Below are 17,634 nucleotides of genomic sequence, written 5' to 3' on the forward strand. Positions count from 1 at the left end.
CCTGCATGGGTTTTCTCTGGGTACTCCGGTTTCCTCCTACATTCTAAAACACGTGCATCGTAGTCTGGTCGAACACTCTAAATTGTCCTTAGGTACGAGTGTGAGCGTGAATGGTTGTCCGTCTCCTACTGCCCTGCGATTGGATGGCCACCAGTGCAGGGTGTCCCCCCCAGCAATCCCACAACCCTGATGATAACAAACAGTACAGAAAATGAATGAATGTTGTCAGGAGGATTTGGTATTGCACATTACACTGTGAACCAATTCACATTGGCAGACACGCAAGGAGCAGTTTCTAAAAGAAAGTGACACAAACTGCAGTATTTCATGAGATGGGGGTCATTGAATAATGACTTGCTTATGGGCATCTTGTGAGGATCCAAGAAAAAAATGATTAGCATCTATCTCTCCAGCAACTCGTTTATTTATTTATTTTTGCAGGTTGACCATGACTGGGACTTCAACCATTAACCCCAACTTAAAAGGTCAGGTCCTTACAGCAGAGTTACTGTCAAACATAAATTAATCCTTGAAATACATGCAACATCAAAAAGTATATCCTGTGTGGCAGAAACCAGCCCCACTCTTATTATTATTGACGAAAATATAAGATTGACAGCAGGTATTTATGCTGAACAGCCCAGAATGCCTGTTTTATAAGACTTTTCCAAGTACTCCATGCTTTATTCTAAATTTCACCACCCTTTACCTAATTACCTACAGTCTTATAGTAAATTATTAGTATCTTAGTCCTTGAAATACCAATAAATGTTCAGCCTGTTTCACCACTAGGGGGATTGCCCAAAGGAACTTCTATAAGTCAGCCTGCGCCATTTTGTTGCGGATCCTGCTCACAAAATGGTGGTAATCGACCGATTAACCCTTAAGGGACCAGGGAGTCACCGGGTTCCAGTAGGGGAGCAGGCGCTCCAGCGGTGGTTCTATCACCTGCACATCAACGTGAAAGTATGGGACCACACAAGGGACCCCCGTACACACCGATGAGGACTTCACCGTGGTGCGCAGAGTGTATCAAGCACACACCGCAGAGCCACAACACCAGGGAGGTAGGACCGACTGCGGCTGCGAGGAGCACCAATGGAGAACCGGAAGCGGTCGAGGATGATTCGCGCCATAGAGCGAAGAGGGGAGGGCTCTCCGCGACTCCCTGCAACCATGTTATTGGTCCCGCTTAGTCCGACGTACGTATTTGCGGCACATTGTTTGAGAAATACGCCAAGGGAAAGGAAAGAAAATGGAGGAACGTCATGATCTACCACAAATCCTCGAGCCAAGGGCGTGTTTGTAGTCTCGCGTCTCATCAAGAACGGTATCCATTTGAGCAGAACCCCCTCGGCCCCCCTTCCTCCTTACTAGTCTCCCCGAGACTTTATTGATCAAGTAACCCCACTCTCAAGGAAGAGGTCAGCCTTTGTGACGAAAAGGAAAACGGCACTTAAAGAACACAATAACTCCGAGACGTAAGACAACGACGGACTCGCGGACGGAACGCAGCACTAAGCCGGTATGTACCGGTCTACAACATTTATGATCGCCGTTAAGTGCTTCAAATCTAATTGCTAAATAGCATGCTAGGCTAACGCTATGGTTAGCCATCCCAGTCGTCCCCCAATGCACGAAACGTGTCACCGCTAGAGGACCAAGAACGGGACGGGAGTCGCAACACTGCCTTGCTGAAAGTGGTCTAAATGTGGCTTTGATGTAAATTGTTTACTAGGTTATTCAAAGTGTAAATTAATCCGTTGGCCAATAATCGGACTGCCTGTGAGCTCCTAATGTGCTTCACGACGCACGATGACATTTGGCAGCCGAATGGCACTTGTTAGCTTTCTGCCAAATATAAACTCAAGCACATTATTTTATTAACAGTAGTCTTAACCGTTATCACATGAAGGAAAACAAATGGGTTGCCTCCAGACGGCTGACATTGTCTATCTAACAAGCTGTTTCTTTCTAGGGGTTTAAATAATATGCGATAAATATGATATTAAACATGGTGTCCATAATATATTGATGATTTTTGGCCCATTTGTATTTTTATTGTTTTATTTTGTCCAGCCATTTTCAAAGCAATTCACCCCCATTAGGCTCCTGAAGTGTGTAGTCCACCCTGGACAGGCCAGTCAATATTGGGGTGTAAACAACTAAACATGGACTCCCATTTCTATCTAATACACTAATGAGGCACATTGTCTAGTCTTCCATAAAGGTTGCATGTGTGTCACAGTACACATTTTATCCCTCCTGATTTTGTTGCCACTGTTTTGTAGCATACTCTAAATATGTAATAATAATAATCAGACATTGGCTTTGTCATCATCATTGACTCGACAAAAGCCTAATTGTCATCATACCCAGCTGCGTATGACGAAATTGGTGAACCAATTGTGGACTAAACACTTTGACTAATTTGGACAGGATACTAAATTAAAACGTCTCTTTTATCAATATTGGGCTGTTTTGCATAAGACTCGGTGATGTCACAAAGCCAGAGATTTCCCCGGTCACCCACCCTGCCTCTTGCCAATTTTTGTTTCCTCCCACAGCTACTGCTCATATACATGTTTTTAAGATGAATTGGAACCTTCATTAATATCTTTTATTTTACTTTGAAATATTTTTTTTCATAAAAATGTTTGTAAATGCTATTGTGATCTGTATTGAGACCAGGAAGTTGGTAGGGGACAACCCAGAGAAGTATAGTTCTCTAGAAAAGAGAGGAATGAACATGAGCAGGAGTAAAACAAAATACATGTGTGTAAATGAGAAAGTCCTGGGGTAAACAGTGAAGTTGTAAGGAGTAGATGTAAAAAAGGTAGAGGACTTGAAGTACCTAGGGTCAACAGTGTAGGGTGATGTGGGTAAATGGGCTTATACTGTGGTACCTCTACATAGGAATTCTTTAGGGGTAAGAAAAGCACCAGCGGTAAAATTTTGTCTCAGGATACGAAAGAAATTTCAAGTAATGAAACGCAACATCTGAAAAATTCAAATATCCTCTTGTAGCATCCTGTATTTTATTTTGAAATTGCCATACCAGAGTTGCTCTCCTAGCACTCTGCTGCCCTCCCATTGGCTAGAAGGAGAAGAAGCATCTCCGTCATGCCGGAGCCAAGGTCAGTGCACTCTAGGTGGACACGAGAACCGGCCTGAGCAGGGTAGCAGCTGTGCTAAATGCAGCTTTATTCATTGCCTTTCATTTTCACCCAAGAAAGTTATTACCGGTGTAAATGAAAAGATCGTCCAAGGCAAACTTTGGTGGATTAATATTTCACCAAACGTAATATACAGACGCTCCCCTACTTACGAACATACGACTTACGAACAACGGTACATACGAACATGTCTGCAAATTGCGTTTATGAAAAATGTTCGTAAGTTCGATTTTGTATTTTTTTCCCCGAGTAGTGCTTCTTTCCGCCCCTAATACCGACGCCTGGCGCTGTGAGGGCTCAGCTCACCCACTCTACCTTCTTCTGTCCAATTCGTTGCAATGCGGAAGTGCGTGAACGTATCTCCAGTGCGCCAAGAACCTTTTTCATTTGTATCATTAAATATCTCTTGCATCCATTATTGAATATGGTTGGTAAAAAGCGAAAGGCTTCTATTGAGGGAGTTGCAAGGAAGAGGCAAGCCATTTCATTTGAAACGAGTGGCAATAATAACGAAGCTTGATGCACGTGAGAGTGGTGAGCGTTGCACATATACAACTTGAATCGTTCGACCGTCAGTACCATTTATAAACAGAAAGATCGAGCAGCATGACCCAAATATTGAACGTTGCACAAAGTTTGCAAATCAATTGAATGATGCCATACAGTGCTACCGCATCATTTATGATGGGGAAAAAAAAGAAAACTCTGCAATCGTCGTTAGATCGCTTCTCTCGGCCAGTTTCTAATACATAAATCTCTCTCTCTCTCTCTATACAGTACTGTACATATTCTCCATTTTATTAAATGTTTTTTTCAGTACAAACCAATGCGTGTTACTTATACAAGCCTTAAACATACAAATGCACTTATATAAACCTTCAATATACTTATATAGGCCTTAAACATAAATTATAATACAAAATATAGCACTAAATCAACTTACAAACAAATTCAACTTATGAACAATCGCTCGGAACCTAACTCGTTCGTAAGTAGGGGAGCGTCTGTAATTTTAAGTTTATGTTTACTCAGCTGCCAAACGTGTGCAGTCGCTCATCCACCCCAATGGAAATTGGCCTCACGTGAGAGACATGCAGTCGACATTTATAATAATCTCATTAGAAATTTTGCGCGTGGTGTCCAGCTGTAGTGGCAGCTTTTTTAAAAAATGGACTCAGGTTGAGCCCTTGAGAACCAGCTCTTTTTGCATCCACAATTTGACGTACTTACTTGGTGCTACATCAGTCGGGGGGGGGGGTTCATCTCTGCATGTTCACTGATAAGCATAAGTCCCGTATAAGCAGTAGCTCAATAGAAAAAGGCCATTTGTGTCTGTTGTTGCCGTCTGCTGTAAGGTGCAATCAATTTTCCAATTCCTATCCTCCCCCTTCAGTCCTGAGTCATTTACACGTATCTTTGGAGAGACAAAATGGTAGCACGTCACCACCACATACCCTCTTTCCTTCTTTGTTCCACGCACATACACATTTTTAGATTTGCTCTCTGATAGAGTAAATCGTATATCTAAATATTCAGTGGGTTGCAAAAGTAATGTATTTTCGCACCTATAGGGCGCGCTTAAGTCTAAAATGTTCTCTAAAATGGTCCTTGGGCCCAATTGGTCGGTGCGCCTTGTCTGCACTAAATTCAATTTTTGTATTGCTCTGGCCGCTTGAGTGACTGGTTTGATTTCTTGCCGGTGCGCTACTTATTGCGATCAACCCAGCGGGCGTTCACCCTAAAAATACCCTCCCCGCGCATTCCAAGCATTACGGTAAATCCTTTCATAGCATCCCAGGGGAGTGGCAAGGCATTTGACTTCCGTGTGCTCGCAGCACTGTTAACCCTCAAAAACACTCAATACTCAAAGAAACAGCATATTAGAGCTATACTGAGGAAATGCCTGACGTGAATGACAACAGAATGCGGGTGTGAACGCTGGATGGATCCAGAACCCCTGTGACTCTTGTGAGGATAAGCGGCTTAGAGATTGAATGCATGTATTTCATTGTTGCAAAAGTATTCACATCAACAAAGTCAAAAACGATTGCACACAAGAGTATAGCATCGTGATTTCATTGTATAATTACTTGTGATCTGGTAGGTGTGATCACCCCCCATTAATTGCCCCTAATAGTCACTGTCTCCTGTCTCACCATCTTTGTCAGCATACAACTGTCACTATGTCAAATGTCAGTAGACAAAGATCTACAGAATAAAGCTACAGCAGTGGACTTCTCTCAGTCTTTCCCCCTCTCTCTGGCCCCAGTCTTGCTTACTTTGCACTGTCCCGTTTGGTCCTGGCTATGGCCAACATGCTGCTCGTGAAGTGGGGGGTTGTTCTCCACGGGGAGGTCAGTTTCTATGCTGGTCTTTGTGGGTCATATAGGTCCCACTGTGCTTTCAGCCAGATCGGGGAGTCCAAGCTGGTGAGTGGGTTGTGGATTGGAGTGTCTTTTTGTGCTCCTGCCTCTCCAATCTCCCCTCATCGGTCGGTTAGGGAATTGTTCTAGGCCACTGACAGACAGCATTTCATCGACTGTCCCTGCAGGTTGGGGGACCGGCGTCGTTCCTGGGTGACAGGCAGTTTCTCCAACGGCTCCTGTGAACATGCTCTTTTCAATGCATGAAATGTTGAATGAATGTTTAAAATCTAAATAATTATTTATGTGGCCCTTGTACTGGTACCAGTCAGATTAAATATAGTTCCCCAGCAGCATTCATGCAGCCCCATACAAGGTCATTACCACAACCATGTCTTACTAAAGGAGGATTGCTGACAACCTGTAGTGTGACCGGAAACTGTCTCACCAGTTTGGATTTCTAATTTCTGAGCCAGCTGCAGAGAAATTGGATGGGGATTTTGTTTCGGAAGGGGCTCAGAGTAGTGTTGCTGCTGCTGGTTCTGGGGCCAGATGAGATGGCTCGATTATATTGCTTTGGGTGCCTCCTGGAATGGGATATACCTAACAACCAATAGGATAGGAAGAGGTAAGTTAATCTTCAAAAATAATTTCATCTTAATCTGTTTTGTCTCAGGTCTTTAAAATTGAAGTTTGGTTACTTCACAGTTTAATCACATGAAGACGAGACTGTGTAACTTGTACATTTTCCTCTTTTCCATTATAGTGTATAGTTCTTATGTTAGGGATCAGTAGTGATAGATACTGGATCTGTTGCAGTTACTAAATTGTTGTTTTGCTTTCTTTTCAGAGTTCCTTTCAGATGTGACTCCTTTCCCGAAAACCCCCGAGTCATCCTACACTCAAGAAAAGGTGGGATTTATTAATCATGTTCATTAACGTGAGTAGGACAAGGATGCAAAGGTGTTGACAGGGGCCAGTAGTGTGGTAGAAAGATAATTATTTTGAGAAATTAAATGAGGAAAATGAGAGAGAACTAAGTGTAGGAGGAGCACCTGTAATGGGCCAGGAAGTGACAAAGATGAGCAAATCTCAAGTTAGACAGGCAACGAAGAGGATGAAGAAAAAAACAAAGGCGTTTGGCCCAGATGACATGTGGAGGTATGGAAATCTTGAGCAGTGGTAGCGGTAGTTTTTTTTAACAGAATTGTTTAATACAAAGCTAGAAGGAAAGAAGATTCCAGAGGAATTGGGGAGAAGTGTTCTGGTGCCCATCTTCAAGAAAACAGGAGACGTACAGAGTTGTGGAACGTATAGGGGTATAAAGCTATTGAGTCATACATACAATGTTATGGGAGAAGGTGGTTGAGGCTAGACCAGGGGTCGGGAACCCAAAATGTTGGATGAAAAAAAATACAAATATGTCTGGAGCTGCAAAAATTTAAAAGCCTTAAAAGCCAACTGGGTACTCAGCTGCAAATGTAGCATGCCTTACCGTTACCTGGAAATGTCTTTCCACGTGACTATGTTATTTGACAATGTCTTGCTACAAAGCAAACATTTAGGCAATCCTTCTGCATTGGCAATCAATGCAAATGATTCAGTCCAAGAAACATCAAATCCTTTGTTTTTCGATTTTTAAATTCTTCCCCATGGATCCATGGCCCATCACATAGTCGCTGGTTTGTTTACAACAGTGACCTGCCTAGCATCCCACCCTGCTGATGGCAGCGTGTCACAGGCTAAGACGAAAATCTTCGTTGACAGAAATGTTGACATTTAAATTCGTTCTGCACATTCTTAGAGCACTGGAAAACATTACGAATGTTTGTCTCCTACAAAAACCATATTACAGCAAAAATTATGTCTCTCTCCCATTTTCAAACACTTGAAAATGTTCCAGGGAGCCACTAATGCAGTGCTAAAGAGCCCCATGCAGCTCCAGAACCTATGGTTGCCGACAACCAAGCTAGACTATGGGCAGAAATATTTGTGAGCAGCAGCATGTTTTAATGTCGAGGAAGGGTACGAAAAATTATGCGTTTGCTTTGAGGCTAGTAATGGAGAAGTACAGGGAAGTTCAAAGGGGCCTTCATTGTGTCTTTGGAGATCTAAAGAGCCTATGACTGAGGACCTAGAGAGCAACTGTGGTCACTACATGAGGAATTCTGAAGTGGCAGAGAACTATGTCTGAGTAGTTCAGGAGAAGATCCCAGGAAGACCGGTGAAGTTTCAAGTAATGGATTTAAAGAAGGTAGAGGAATTCAAGTACACAAGGTCAACAACACAGTCTGATAGAGAATTTGGAAAGGAAGAGAACAGTGCAGCAAGGGTGGAAGAACTGGAGAAAGTATCAGGTGTGTGTAAGGAGGATGCAAAGGACAGGGTGAAGTGGAAAAGTTGATTTGCTGTGGTGTATCCTCATGGGGCAAGCTGAAAGTGTAGTACTAGATTGTTGTCTTAATGCTATTCTATTTATATTATGTCATGCTTTTTATTCTAGGGATAACAGGCAAATCCCAGAATTGTAGAGGATAATGGCTCATGAGTGGGATACGTATCTTCAAAATATCACACCATTGTCACCAGAATCAAAGGCTTTGAGGACATCAGAACCAGAAGGAAGTCTTGCCCAGCATATAGAAACCTTCGTGGGACAGCATGAGTTCTCCAACTCCACAGGTTCACATGATCCCCCTGCAACAGACTCCACATTCGATACAAACTTTTACTCAAGTGTGGGAAACTCCACTTCTGATTGTGCTTATGAAAGCTTTTATAGAGAATCCCCTTGGGAACCCGATGAGGAACTCATACTAAAGGATACCTCATTGAGATGTGAAGGTACTGATGTTAATGATATAGCTACAAATGGATTATCTTCGTCTGGACCTTTGCCTTCATCCTATTCAGTGGAGTTACAAGGACTTAAGCAAAACTGTGAACTATTAGCTTCATCACTTCTTGAAGACTATTCAGATGTCAGTAGTTGTTCAGACAGAGATGCAAATGAAACCAGACCGCCTTGTAAATTCATGACTACTCCAAATCAGAAGTCTAAATCTGATTCTTTGACGAAACGAAGTCCGTCCGAATGGCTTATCTCCCACCCTGAAAATGTGACTTTTTCAAACGAGATTAATGATATCTCTCAGGGTTCACAAAAATACATAGACAGAGAAAATCTAACTGAATGTCTCCCAGATGCGAACCAAGGTTCAGAGAAAAATGGGACTTATAACACGGAATACAATCAAGAATTCTCAGATATTCCAACAACCGAGAGCGGGAGCATTAAGGATTCTAATGATGAAGAGGGACTTCCAATTCAAGGAGAAATGTCAAGTGTTGCAAAGGACTTAATTGGAGAAGACTATTCAGACATATCAATCAGTGACAATGAAAACCGTAGTGGCACAGAGGATGACCCTGATCATATGGAGCATGAAAATGTAACACCGGAACATACAAAATCGTCATTTGCAAAGGTGGAAGATGGGGACAAGGAATTGGAGAAAGAAGAGGAAATTAATGAATCGTGCCCAATTGAAAAAGAAGCCCGCTATAATAACTCTCATGCCGTTGAAAAGCAAGAAATAAACTTGACAAATGTTGAGGACACTTACGGAGCTGTCAACCAAATGGAAGAAAATGAATTGGATTTGCTGGGTGAGGAACCATTCAATGTACCAAAGGAAACAAATATCAAAGTCTTCTGCAGTCAAGATGAAAGCATGGAAATAGACATCCCCCTGTCAGAAATGGAAGTTCAATGTGAGGAAAATGAAATGAAGCCTGACAACCCTCAATTCTCAGATGCTCCTGAGTCAGAGTGTAATAATGTTGTTAGTGAACTGGCAGAATGTTCAAATATGCTATTGGCCAATAGCCAGGATATTGGTTCCTGTGTACAGTTATTAAAAGATCAGCCATCTCAAAATGTGGTTCTGGACAGTATATGTAGTTCTGCTCCAATATGTGATGGTCATTTGACTGTTACCAGTGACGAGCTAAGTTTGCGTCTTGATTCAGGCCCCTCTCAAAATTCAAGTACTCCAACAGACAGTAGTTTGACCAGTGATGACCTTGGAAGGGACAATAAGAAACCAGATAATGAGATTACTTTGAGCTGGCCAGAAGAGTCCTGCTCAAGTGCAGACACGAATATTTGTGACAAAAAAGCAATGATGGAATTCCACAAGGAGAATCAGACCTCTCAAGATGAAAATTGTAGTAGTGAAACTATTGATAATTCTATCTTGGATTTGCATGCTGAGAATGAACACAGCGCTTCAAATGATTTAAAATCCTTCTCTCAGAAGACCAATTTGACTAATGAATGCTGTTCCAGCAAGGATGAAGATTCTGGGGAAACCTCTCCTCAGTGTCATGAAAAGTCACGTGATCAAAGTCAATTTCCTTCAGCACAAGAGCAAACACTGTGCACTGATGAAAATGTAAAGGTGTTTTCTGATGTAATGGACACTTCAGAGAAAGACAAGTTGATACTCATCGAGCAGTCTGGTGAACCTCCCATTGAAAAATCTATTGTCCAGTCAAACTCCAACATGAAGAATGAGTCACAGGAGCAAGATTGCACTGTAAAATCCTCATTACAGATGAGAAAGCGCCTACAGCCTGTTGTAATTATTAAAAAAATGGAGCCTGCATTAAGTAGTTTATACCAGTGTGCAGTTTGCCAGCAAATAACCCACAGGGCCGATCATCTAATTGAACATTACCACTGTGAACATTCAGATCAAATTTTCCAATATTCTCAGCAATCCAATCAATACCTAATAAGCAATGGACTTTCTGATAAGCATGTGAGCAACAAACCCCAAGAGCTTCAACAACTTGCTTCTGCTCATGGAAAAAGACAATGTCATCGTTGCAGCTTTTGCAATAAGAAATTTTCAAAAATAATTCAGTATCTGGCACATATGCGTCTTCACACTGGCAAAACACCTTTTAAGTGCGATGAGTGTAACATGTATTTCGCACAGAAGAGTTCATTAAATAGGCACAAGAACAAAACCGGAATGTGCAAGAAACTGAAAACGGAAAATCCAGATGTGTTATCAATTGTCCGCAAAGTTTTCGAGGTAGTAAAAGATGAAAGTAGACCATCAACACTACAAATAGATGCCATGGACATGACACAGGCTGAAAATTTGCCACAGTGTTTTGTGAATTTGTTCGACATCTGCACAGCTAACATCTGTGTCTATTGTGGCAGACAATACGCTTCTCCGTGGCGAGTCAAGAAGCATGTTTACAACATGCACAAAGGGCATCCTCCAGGTGTCTGGCAAAACCAGACAACTATGAAACTAGCGAAAAGAAGCACTCTGGCGCATTTAGATGTACCTGTTGAGGAAAATGAGATGAGGCGTAAATATAAATGTCCTCTCTGTCCGCGACTTTTCATGCACTTCTACAACAGAGCTAGACATTTACGTGATTGCGCAAGAGTAGCTTGTCGTAATAAGAAAACATTTGGCAATAAATTCAAGTGTCCACGTTGCCATGTTTTATTTACTCAGGGAAATAGTTGGTACAAACATATCAGATATGTATGCCTCAAAAGAACCTTTTGGGAAGTATCAAAAGAGAAGGTAAAATCAGAGGTGAAGACCGAGGGACAGAAAAACGTGGCCTTGGAAAACAAGCAGGAGAAATCCGAATTAGCAATCCCTAAAACTCAAGACTCTTACAAATGTGATGCCTGCCCAGCAGTTTTCGAGAAAGAATCTGGTCTCTCCGAACATGTAAAAGAACACGAGTCTGAAGGCACAGGAAAAATGATCGACCACGAGACACAACTTTTGACATCTTTCGGGATGGCAAATACTGATGAGACCGAGAGCCATGTGAAATCAGATCAGCAGACGCCCCTCCGCTGTCGGTTTTGTGATAAAAACTGCAACACGGAATTGTCATTAAAGTTGCATGAAAGGTGTCATAAAGGTGAAAGGCCATACCTCTGTCTGGACTGTGGAAGAGAGTTCAAGAAACAAGTCTACCTTAGGAGCCACAAGGTTGTCCATCAGAGTGTACCATGCACGCTTTGCAAAAAGATTCTTCCAAATTCAAGAAATCTTGTACACCACATCAAATTATATCATAAAGGGAAAAGGGTCCCATGCCCTACCTGCAAGAAATTGTTGAATACCGCAGAACTTCTCAATCATCTGAAACTACACAAAAGGGAAGGAAAAGCACCTGTGTTAAATGAGGAAACATTGAAGACCTTGACAGCTTCACAAAACCCAAGTGAACCAAAGACAATAGCCTGTCCTCTTTGCCAACAGGAATTTGATGATATCCATTTAATAAGGAAACACAGTCTAGAACACATATCTTCAGGTCAGACGTGTCCATATTGCAATCAGACTTTCAAAGCCCGACGTTATTTGCTTCTTCACATGTTCAAACATACAGGTGAAAAACCTCATTGCTGTGTTAAGTGCGGGAAAACTTTCTGCCTAAAAACAAACTTGATAATTCACGAGAAAAGTTGTGGGCCAGATGAAAATGAAATGTCTCCCAAACCCGAGAAGCATCAGTGTACAATTTGTTCCCGAACCTTTAACAAGAAAGCACATCTAATGGTCCATACAAAGGGCCACCTGTTAAATACTTTGCGTCTCTGCTCCTATTGTGGGATGTACTTTGGCAAAAGTAAATTTTATCTTCACAAGAAGAAGTGCTCAGTAGAGAGTTCAGAACCCAATAGTACCTCACCTTCAAACAACGACGCCTGTCAAACCAGTCAAGAGGAAAGTCAGAAGGTCTCTGAAAGGCCTTCCCAATTCAGTGCACCAGAGATGCTTCCACTGAAGTGTTCATACTGTCCAAGGAGCTTCAAGTTCAGGTCAATGCTGTTAAAACACAGCGTTTCACATACCGGCATACAACCGTATCCATGCAAAAAATGCGGTGAGCGATTTTCAACCATTTCATTGCATTTGCAGCATGAGGAGCGCTGCCATGATGTTTCCAAGCAAGAGGAATCAAAGAAGGCTTCAAAAGAGGTTTCAATGGAATTGACCGATATGCCTACTGCCGCAGAGGAAGCACAGATATCAATAGAAAAATCTAAGGATGAATACAAATGTAAATTCTGCACAAAGACATTTGTGAAAGCACGAAGCCTGCGGCGTCATATTTTGACTCATAATGAAGTGAATCCTTATCGCTGCAAAACATGTGGTAGCTGCTTTTCGCGGTATGATTATCTCAAAGTGCACCATGGTCATTGTAAAGGAAAAAGAAAGCAGTTGCAAATATGCATTCCCAAAATCAGCTTGGATGATGTTAGTAAAGGCTGGAAAAGCTGTAATGCCAGTCAATCAATGAAATTACAAGAACGATTTGAGTGTAACGTTTGTTCCAAGAGCTTCCCAACTCAGTCTACACTCTCCCGCCATTTCACACTATTTCATACCATTAAATTGTTTAGGTGCCAATATTGTGGTGCTGCGTTTACCCATGAAAAATCTCTGAAATTCCACAAGAAGACTAAAAACTGCAAAAAAAAATACCAGAAACTAAATTCTACTCCACTGCACAATAATTTGTCATCACAAAACGTTAGCCAGACACACAATGAAGAAGTTCGATCCAAGCTCCAGCTTTCCTCGAAAAAAAAACGGAAATATTCTTGCGGTTATTGCTTCCGTGTGTTTCCGCACAATGGGCAGTTACAGTATCATCTCCTGTTGCACACGGGTGAGAAACCATTTGCATGCGATTGTGGCCTGCGATTTATCCGGAAGGACTATTTGAAACGTCACAGGCTAAAGTGCAAGGTCAGACTTTGTAAAACATGTAACGTAGCGTTCCCCCAACACGAACTTAAGGCTCATCAAATATCTTGCCCTTCGACGTCACCCCAGTCCTCCAAGCCAGAAGAAAATCCTCTAAGACCTAAAATCGGCTTTTCCTGTGCATACTGTTCTCTGCGTTTTTCGTTATTTTCCCAGCTCCAGGAACATTTTTTGGCTGCACACAAAATGGAAACAATGGATATACCAGTGTCTACAGCTCCTCTTCAACATCATCTCGCCGAACTGCCAACCGATGAAGAGGATAGGCCTGACCAACAGCCAAGCGATGGCTCTAATTTGACATGCAAACTCGACACCGAACTTGTTGGCGAAGTTTCAGAATCCTTCCTTTGTTCAATCTGCAATATTTCCTTTGAAAATAAAGCTGGACTCAAGGGTCATTGTCGTATACATTCAAAAGTCACCCCTTACAAATGTAAAACATGCGAGAAAGGCTTCTGGAATAAAAATCTTTTTCGCAACCACAACAGGAAATGCAGGCATGGATATTACACTGAAAAGAATGCGGCTCAGAAAACGCCTGTCAACGCACACCTTAATCTGACATTGCCCGACTCTGTTCTGGTGTCAGAAACAGACACTGGAGTCTTGCAAGAAAACATCTCCAGCATAGAGGATTCACAGGAGTCTCCGCAAAACCCAGACAAAGATCAGGATCAAACAGTAGATCAAGATCAAAGATCAGGCATTAAAAACGAAGAAAAAGTAACACAGTACCAATGTTCCGAGTGTGATTTGAGCTTCACTGATGGATTGATGCTCATCAGTCATCTGGAAGAGCACGGTAGAGAGGAACAAGCCCATAGACGCACTGCCTGTGTAAAATGTAGACGTGTTTTTCACAATCTTGTAGAAATGGAAAAACACTTGAGGTCTCATGGGTTAACTAAGTCATTCTCTTGTCCTGAATGTTCCAAGTCATTTTTCACGGTATCTGATTTTGAAATCCACAAATCCTACCATGACTCAAACAGACCATTTGCTTGTAGTCAGTGTGGTTACAGGTTTTGGTCTAGGCAATCTCTAGGCAATCATCACAGTGAAGAGCATCGCGAACAACTGCATCCATGTCGTTTCTGTGAAAAGACCTACGCTTCCAAGAAATCTCTCCGAAGACACTACAAATCCTGGCACCTGAAGGAGCAAAAGAACTCTGAGAGCAATGTGGCGAGCGAAAATTGTGAGGATGAATGGAATAGTAGTGACGACAGTGACTCTGCACCTTACTTTCCATGCCATGTGTGTGGAAAGACATTCCCAACATCAGAAAATCTAGAAGATCACCAAAAATGTCACCTCGGGGTAAAACCTCACGAATGCGCGGAATGCGGCAGATGTTTTTTCCAGGCAGCCCAGTTGGAACAGCACAAACGGATGCACAAGTCTGAGTTGCAGTGTCAGGTGTGCGGAAGGGGCTTTGTTTCGCTCTTTGCCTTGCGGAAACACAAACACACCCACGGCAAGAGTCGTCCTTACCGTTGCTCCAAATGTCAGCTTAGCTTCTCTGGAGCTTCCCAGCTAGCGGAGCACATGTCTAATCACCGGGAAGAAAACTTTCCATGTGACATATGCAATCAAGTGTTTCCCTCCAAGAGTAGCAGAGCTGAGCATAGAAAAGAACATACCATGTCAATTGATCGCAACGCACCTTTGCCTGAAAAGTCTACTCCCCTCTCCGAAAGTAGCACAAAACCAAACCTGCAATACAATTGTCCTTTATGTAACGAAAGCTTCACCGACTCAATGGACTTCTCTGAGCACGGTTGTAAGGCCTCTAGGGATCGGCCGTATTCCTGTCCTGATTGCGACAGGCATTTTCTCCACTCATCCCACCTGAAAAAGCACACTGTCATACATCGTGATGCAACGACTGAGACCGAATATTTCTGTAATTGCGGCACTATTACCTTTCCCACACTCGAGCATTTCATCAGCCACATGAAGACCCATGAAAATGAGACGATTGTACCAGGAAAGAATGCCCAAACTTACAAATGTCCCACTTGCGGATGTAGTTTTATTAAGGTCACCGATTTGATTTCCCATTTTTCTGTGCATTCTGCAAATAGGCTAAATTGCAAAATATGTAAAATGAGTTTTTCTGCCAAACGCGAGCTGGAAGACCATGAGCAGAGGCATCAGTCATCATTTTCCCAATTGCAACGCAAGATGTGTGACAAGAAATTCAAAGGAAGTGGCGCTTTTCACAGCTCTTCAGATCCAGTCAAATCCCCAAACACGCGTTTAAATCTTGGAAAGCGGGCTGCAGAATCCAACCAGAATGACGTTGGCGAGGAAGAAGAAATTGACGTCACCGGAGAGGATTTGTACCATTGCAGCATTTGCACAAAGCAATTCTTTTCGAAAAGCGTCCTCTTGGAACATCAAAACAAAGTGCACTTAAATGAGCAATTCAAATGTAAGTACTGCCCCAAAGTCTTTGCCTACAAGCATACCCTTCAAAACCACGAACAAATGGTGCATATGAATCATGCTCAGCCGGCACCACCGCAAAACAGTCTGAAATGCTCCCAGTGTTTTTTAAATTTCAACACACTCCAAGATCTGTCATCACACATGCGAATACATGCTGAACAACAAATCAGACAGTACCGCTGTGATATGTGCTACAAGTCATTCGCGTATGCTAATCAACTTCAACACCATCAAGAAAGCCACATTGGCCAAATTGTGTATGAATGCGCCGAATGCGACAAAGCCTTTGCCTTTCCTAACCTGCTGGCAGAGCATCAGAAAACGCATGCTTAGCGATCCCCAAAAATGGCCGGTTCAAAGCTACAAAATACTCCAACAATTTACTCATAGTGGGCGGCTACTCCAAAAACATTAGGTTAGTGTCGGTCGCCACCGATCTTCTAAAGATAGATTCTAGTTTTGGACTTTGAATCGAATACAAAAACGTAATGTTTTTGATGCCTTTTGTTTGTATATTCGTACATGTTGAACTGTAAAATTGTACATAACTACCAAAAAACGTTCCGTAAAGAATCTTCGTTGTACAAGGATTCAATATTTTTATGCTACATTTTCAAGGTTTTGGAAGTTGTTTAAAGTCTGTTCTATACTATGAGGTCATTTTATGGGTTGTCTTTTTTTATTTTATTTTTATTGCTTGTCAATACTTCTGTGATTTCTGTTTGTTTATTTGTTCATAAAAAATTAGGAAAACCTTAAACGGGTTTCACAGTATTGGCAACACTTTGTAAATATGACCTGAACATGTGCATTAATAGATTTAACTGGAAAACCTGAACTATTTTCGGGCAGGTGAAGAAAAATAAAAGTGGATTTCACATGAAATTTGTTGCTTCATTTGACCAAATAGTTCACACAAGTTCTTTCTTGATTGTGGTCAACCTTATTGGGCTTACCGCTACAGTTCGTAGAAATACATATTGCCACATTTTCGTTATAACGGTGGTCCAAAAAATGTAAAATATATTTTTAAAATCTATTGTAATAAAAAAATAATTGCATTATTTTTATAACAGTTGGTATTCAACTTCGTTCAGAAAAGAAGCATTCAAAATTCCCAGAATGTCCTTTTACAAGCTATTGCAGTTGGTCATTTTTGCTTTTCATTGCAAACAGTCGGATTCTGAATATATGGCTTCTTCTCTTCCGACCCAGATGCCTTTTAAGCCCTAAAGCCATCTGGGTTGGAAGACAAGCTATATTTTCTTTTTAACTCCTTGGAAAATCTACTCAATGTAGAATACCCTAAGGAAAAAAATCAAACGCACTTGAATGCTCAACATTTCTGAGACGTGAATGCCTTCTATTTCTTTGCTTTGTGAACCCACAACGGTAAGTTAGTAGCATTTCCAATTATCTTAAATGTACATGTTGTAGCGGTTGTGACTTTGAAAAGGTTTGCCAAGATTATGTCACATAGGCATTTCTATTTACAGCGTAAAGCGTCGTTTGTACGACTGGACTGTTGATAGAAACCGATGACAGCATGGCTTTAAAGCCACTCTACACGGTGCTCGAACGATTCGCCGAAAGACGTTTTGCCGACTGACGTTTCGCCGACGGACGTTTGGGCGTCGGACAGTTTGCGGAACGGACGTTTCGCCGAAGCGCTCGCCCCGCCCCCGGATCGTGTGTGTACATGTTTTTCAACCTCGGCCCGTGGGCCATATACGGCCCGTTACAGATAACATTCATTTAGGAATAGCAAGGGCATGTACTGCCCCCCGCTGGACATATGTCTAAATA

The 17,634-nt window shown here is 42.0% G+C and overlaps 1 protein-coding gene across 1 annotated transcript; it reads left to right on the forward strand.

Moving 5' to 3' along the window:
* Positions 1 to 928: 928 nt before the first annotated feature.
* znf1035 (zinc finger protein 1035) lies at positions 929 to 16,713 on the forward strand. Its single transcript, XM_077598028.1, has 3 exons — positions 929 to 1,525; positions 6,390 to 6,451; positions 8,043 to 16,713. Exon 3 carries the CDS (start codon positions 8,077 to 8,079, stop codon positions 16,159 to 16,161), a length of 8,085 nt encoding a protein of 2,694 aa, XP_077454154.1. The 5' UTR covers positions 929 to 1,525; positions 6,390 to 6,451; positions 8,043 to 8,076; the 3' UTR covers positions 16,162 to 16,713.
* Positions 16,714 to 17,634: the final 921 nt, after the last annotated feature.

The sequence above is a fragment of the Stigmatopora argus genome, chromosome 4, assembly GCF_051989625.1.
Source record: "Stigmatopora argus isolate UIUO_Sarg chromosome 4, RoL_Sarg_1.0, whole genome shotgun sequence".
Lineage (NCBI taxonomy): Eukaryota > Metazoa > Chordata > Actinopteri > Syngnathiformes > Syngnathidae > Stigmatopora > Stigmatopora argus.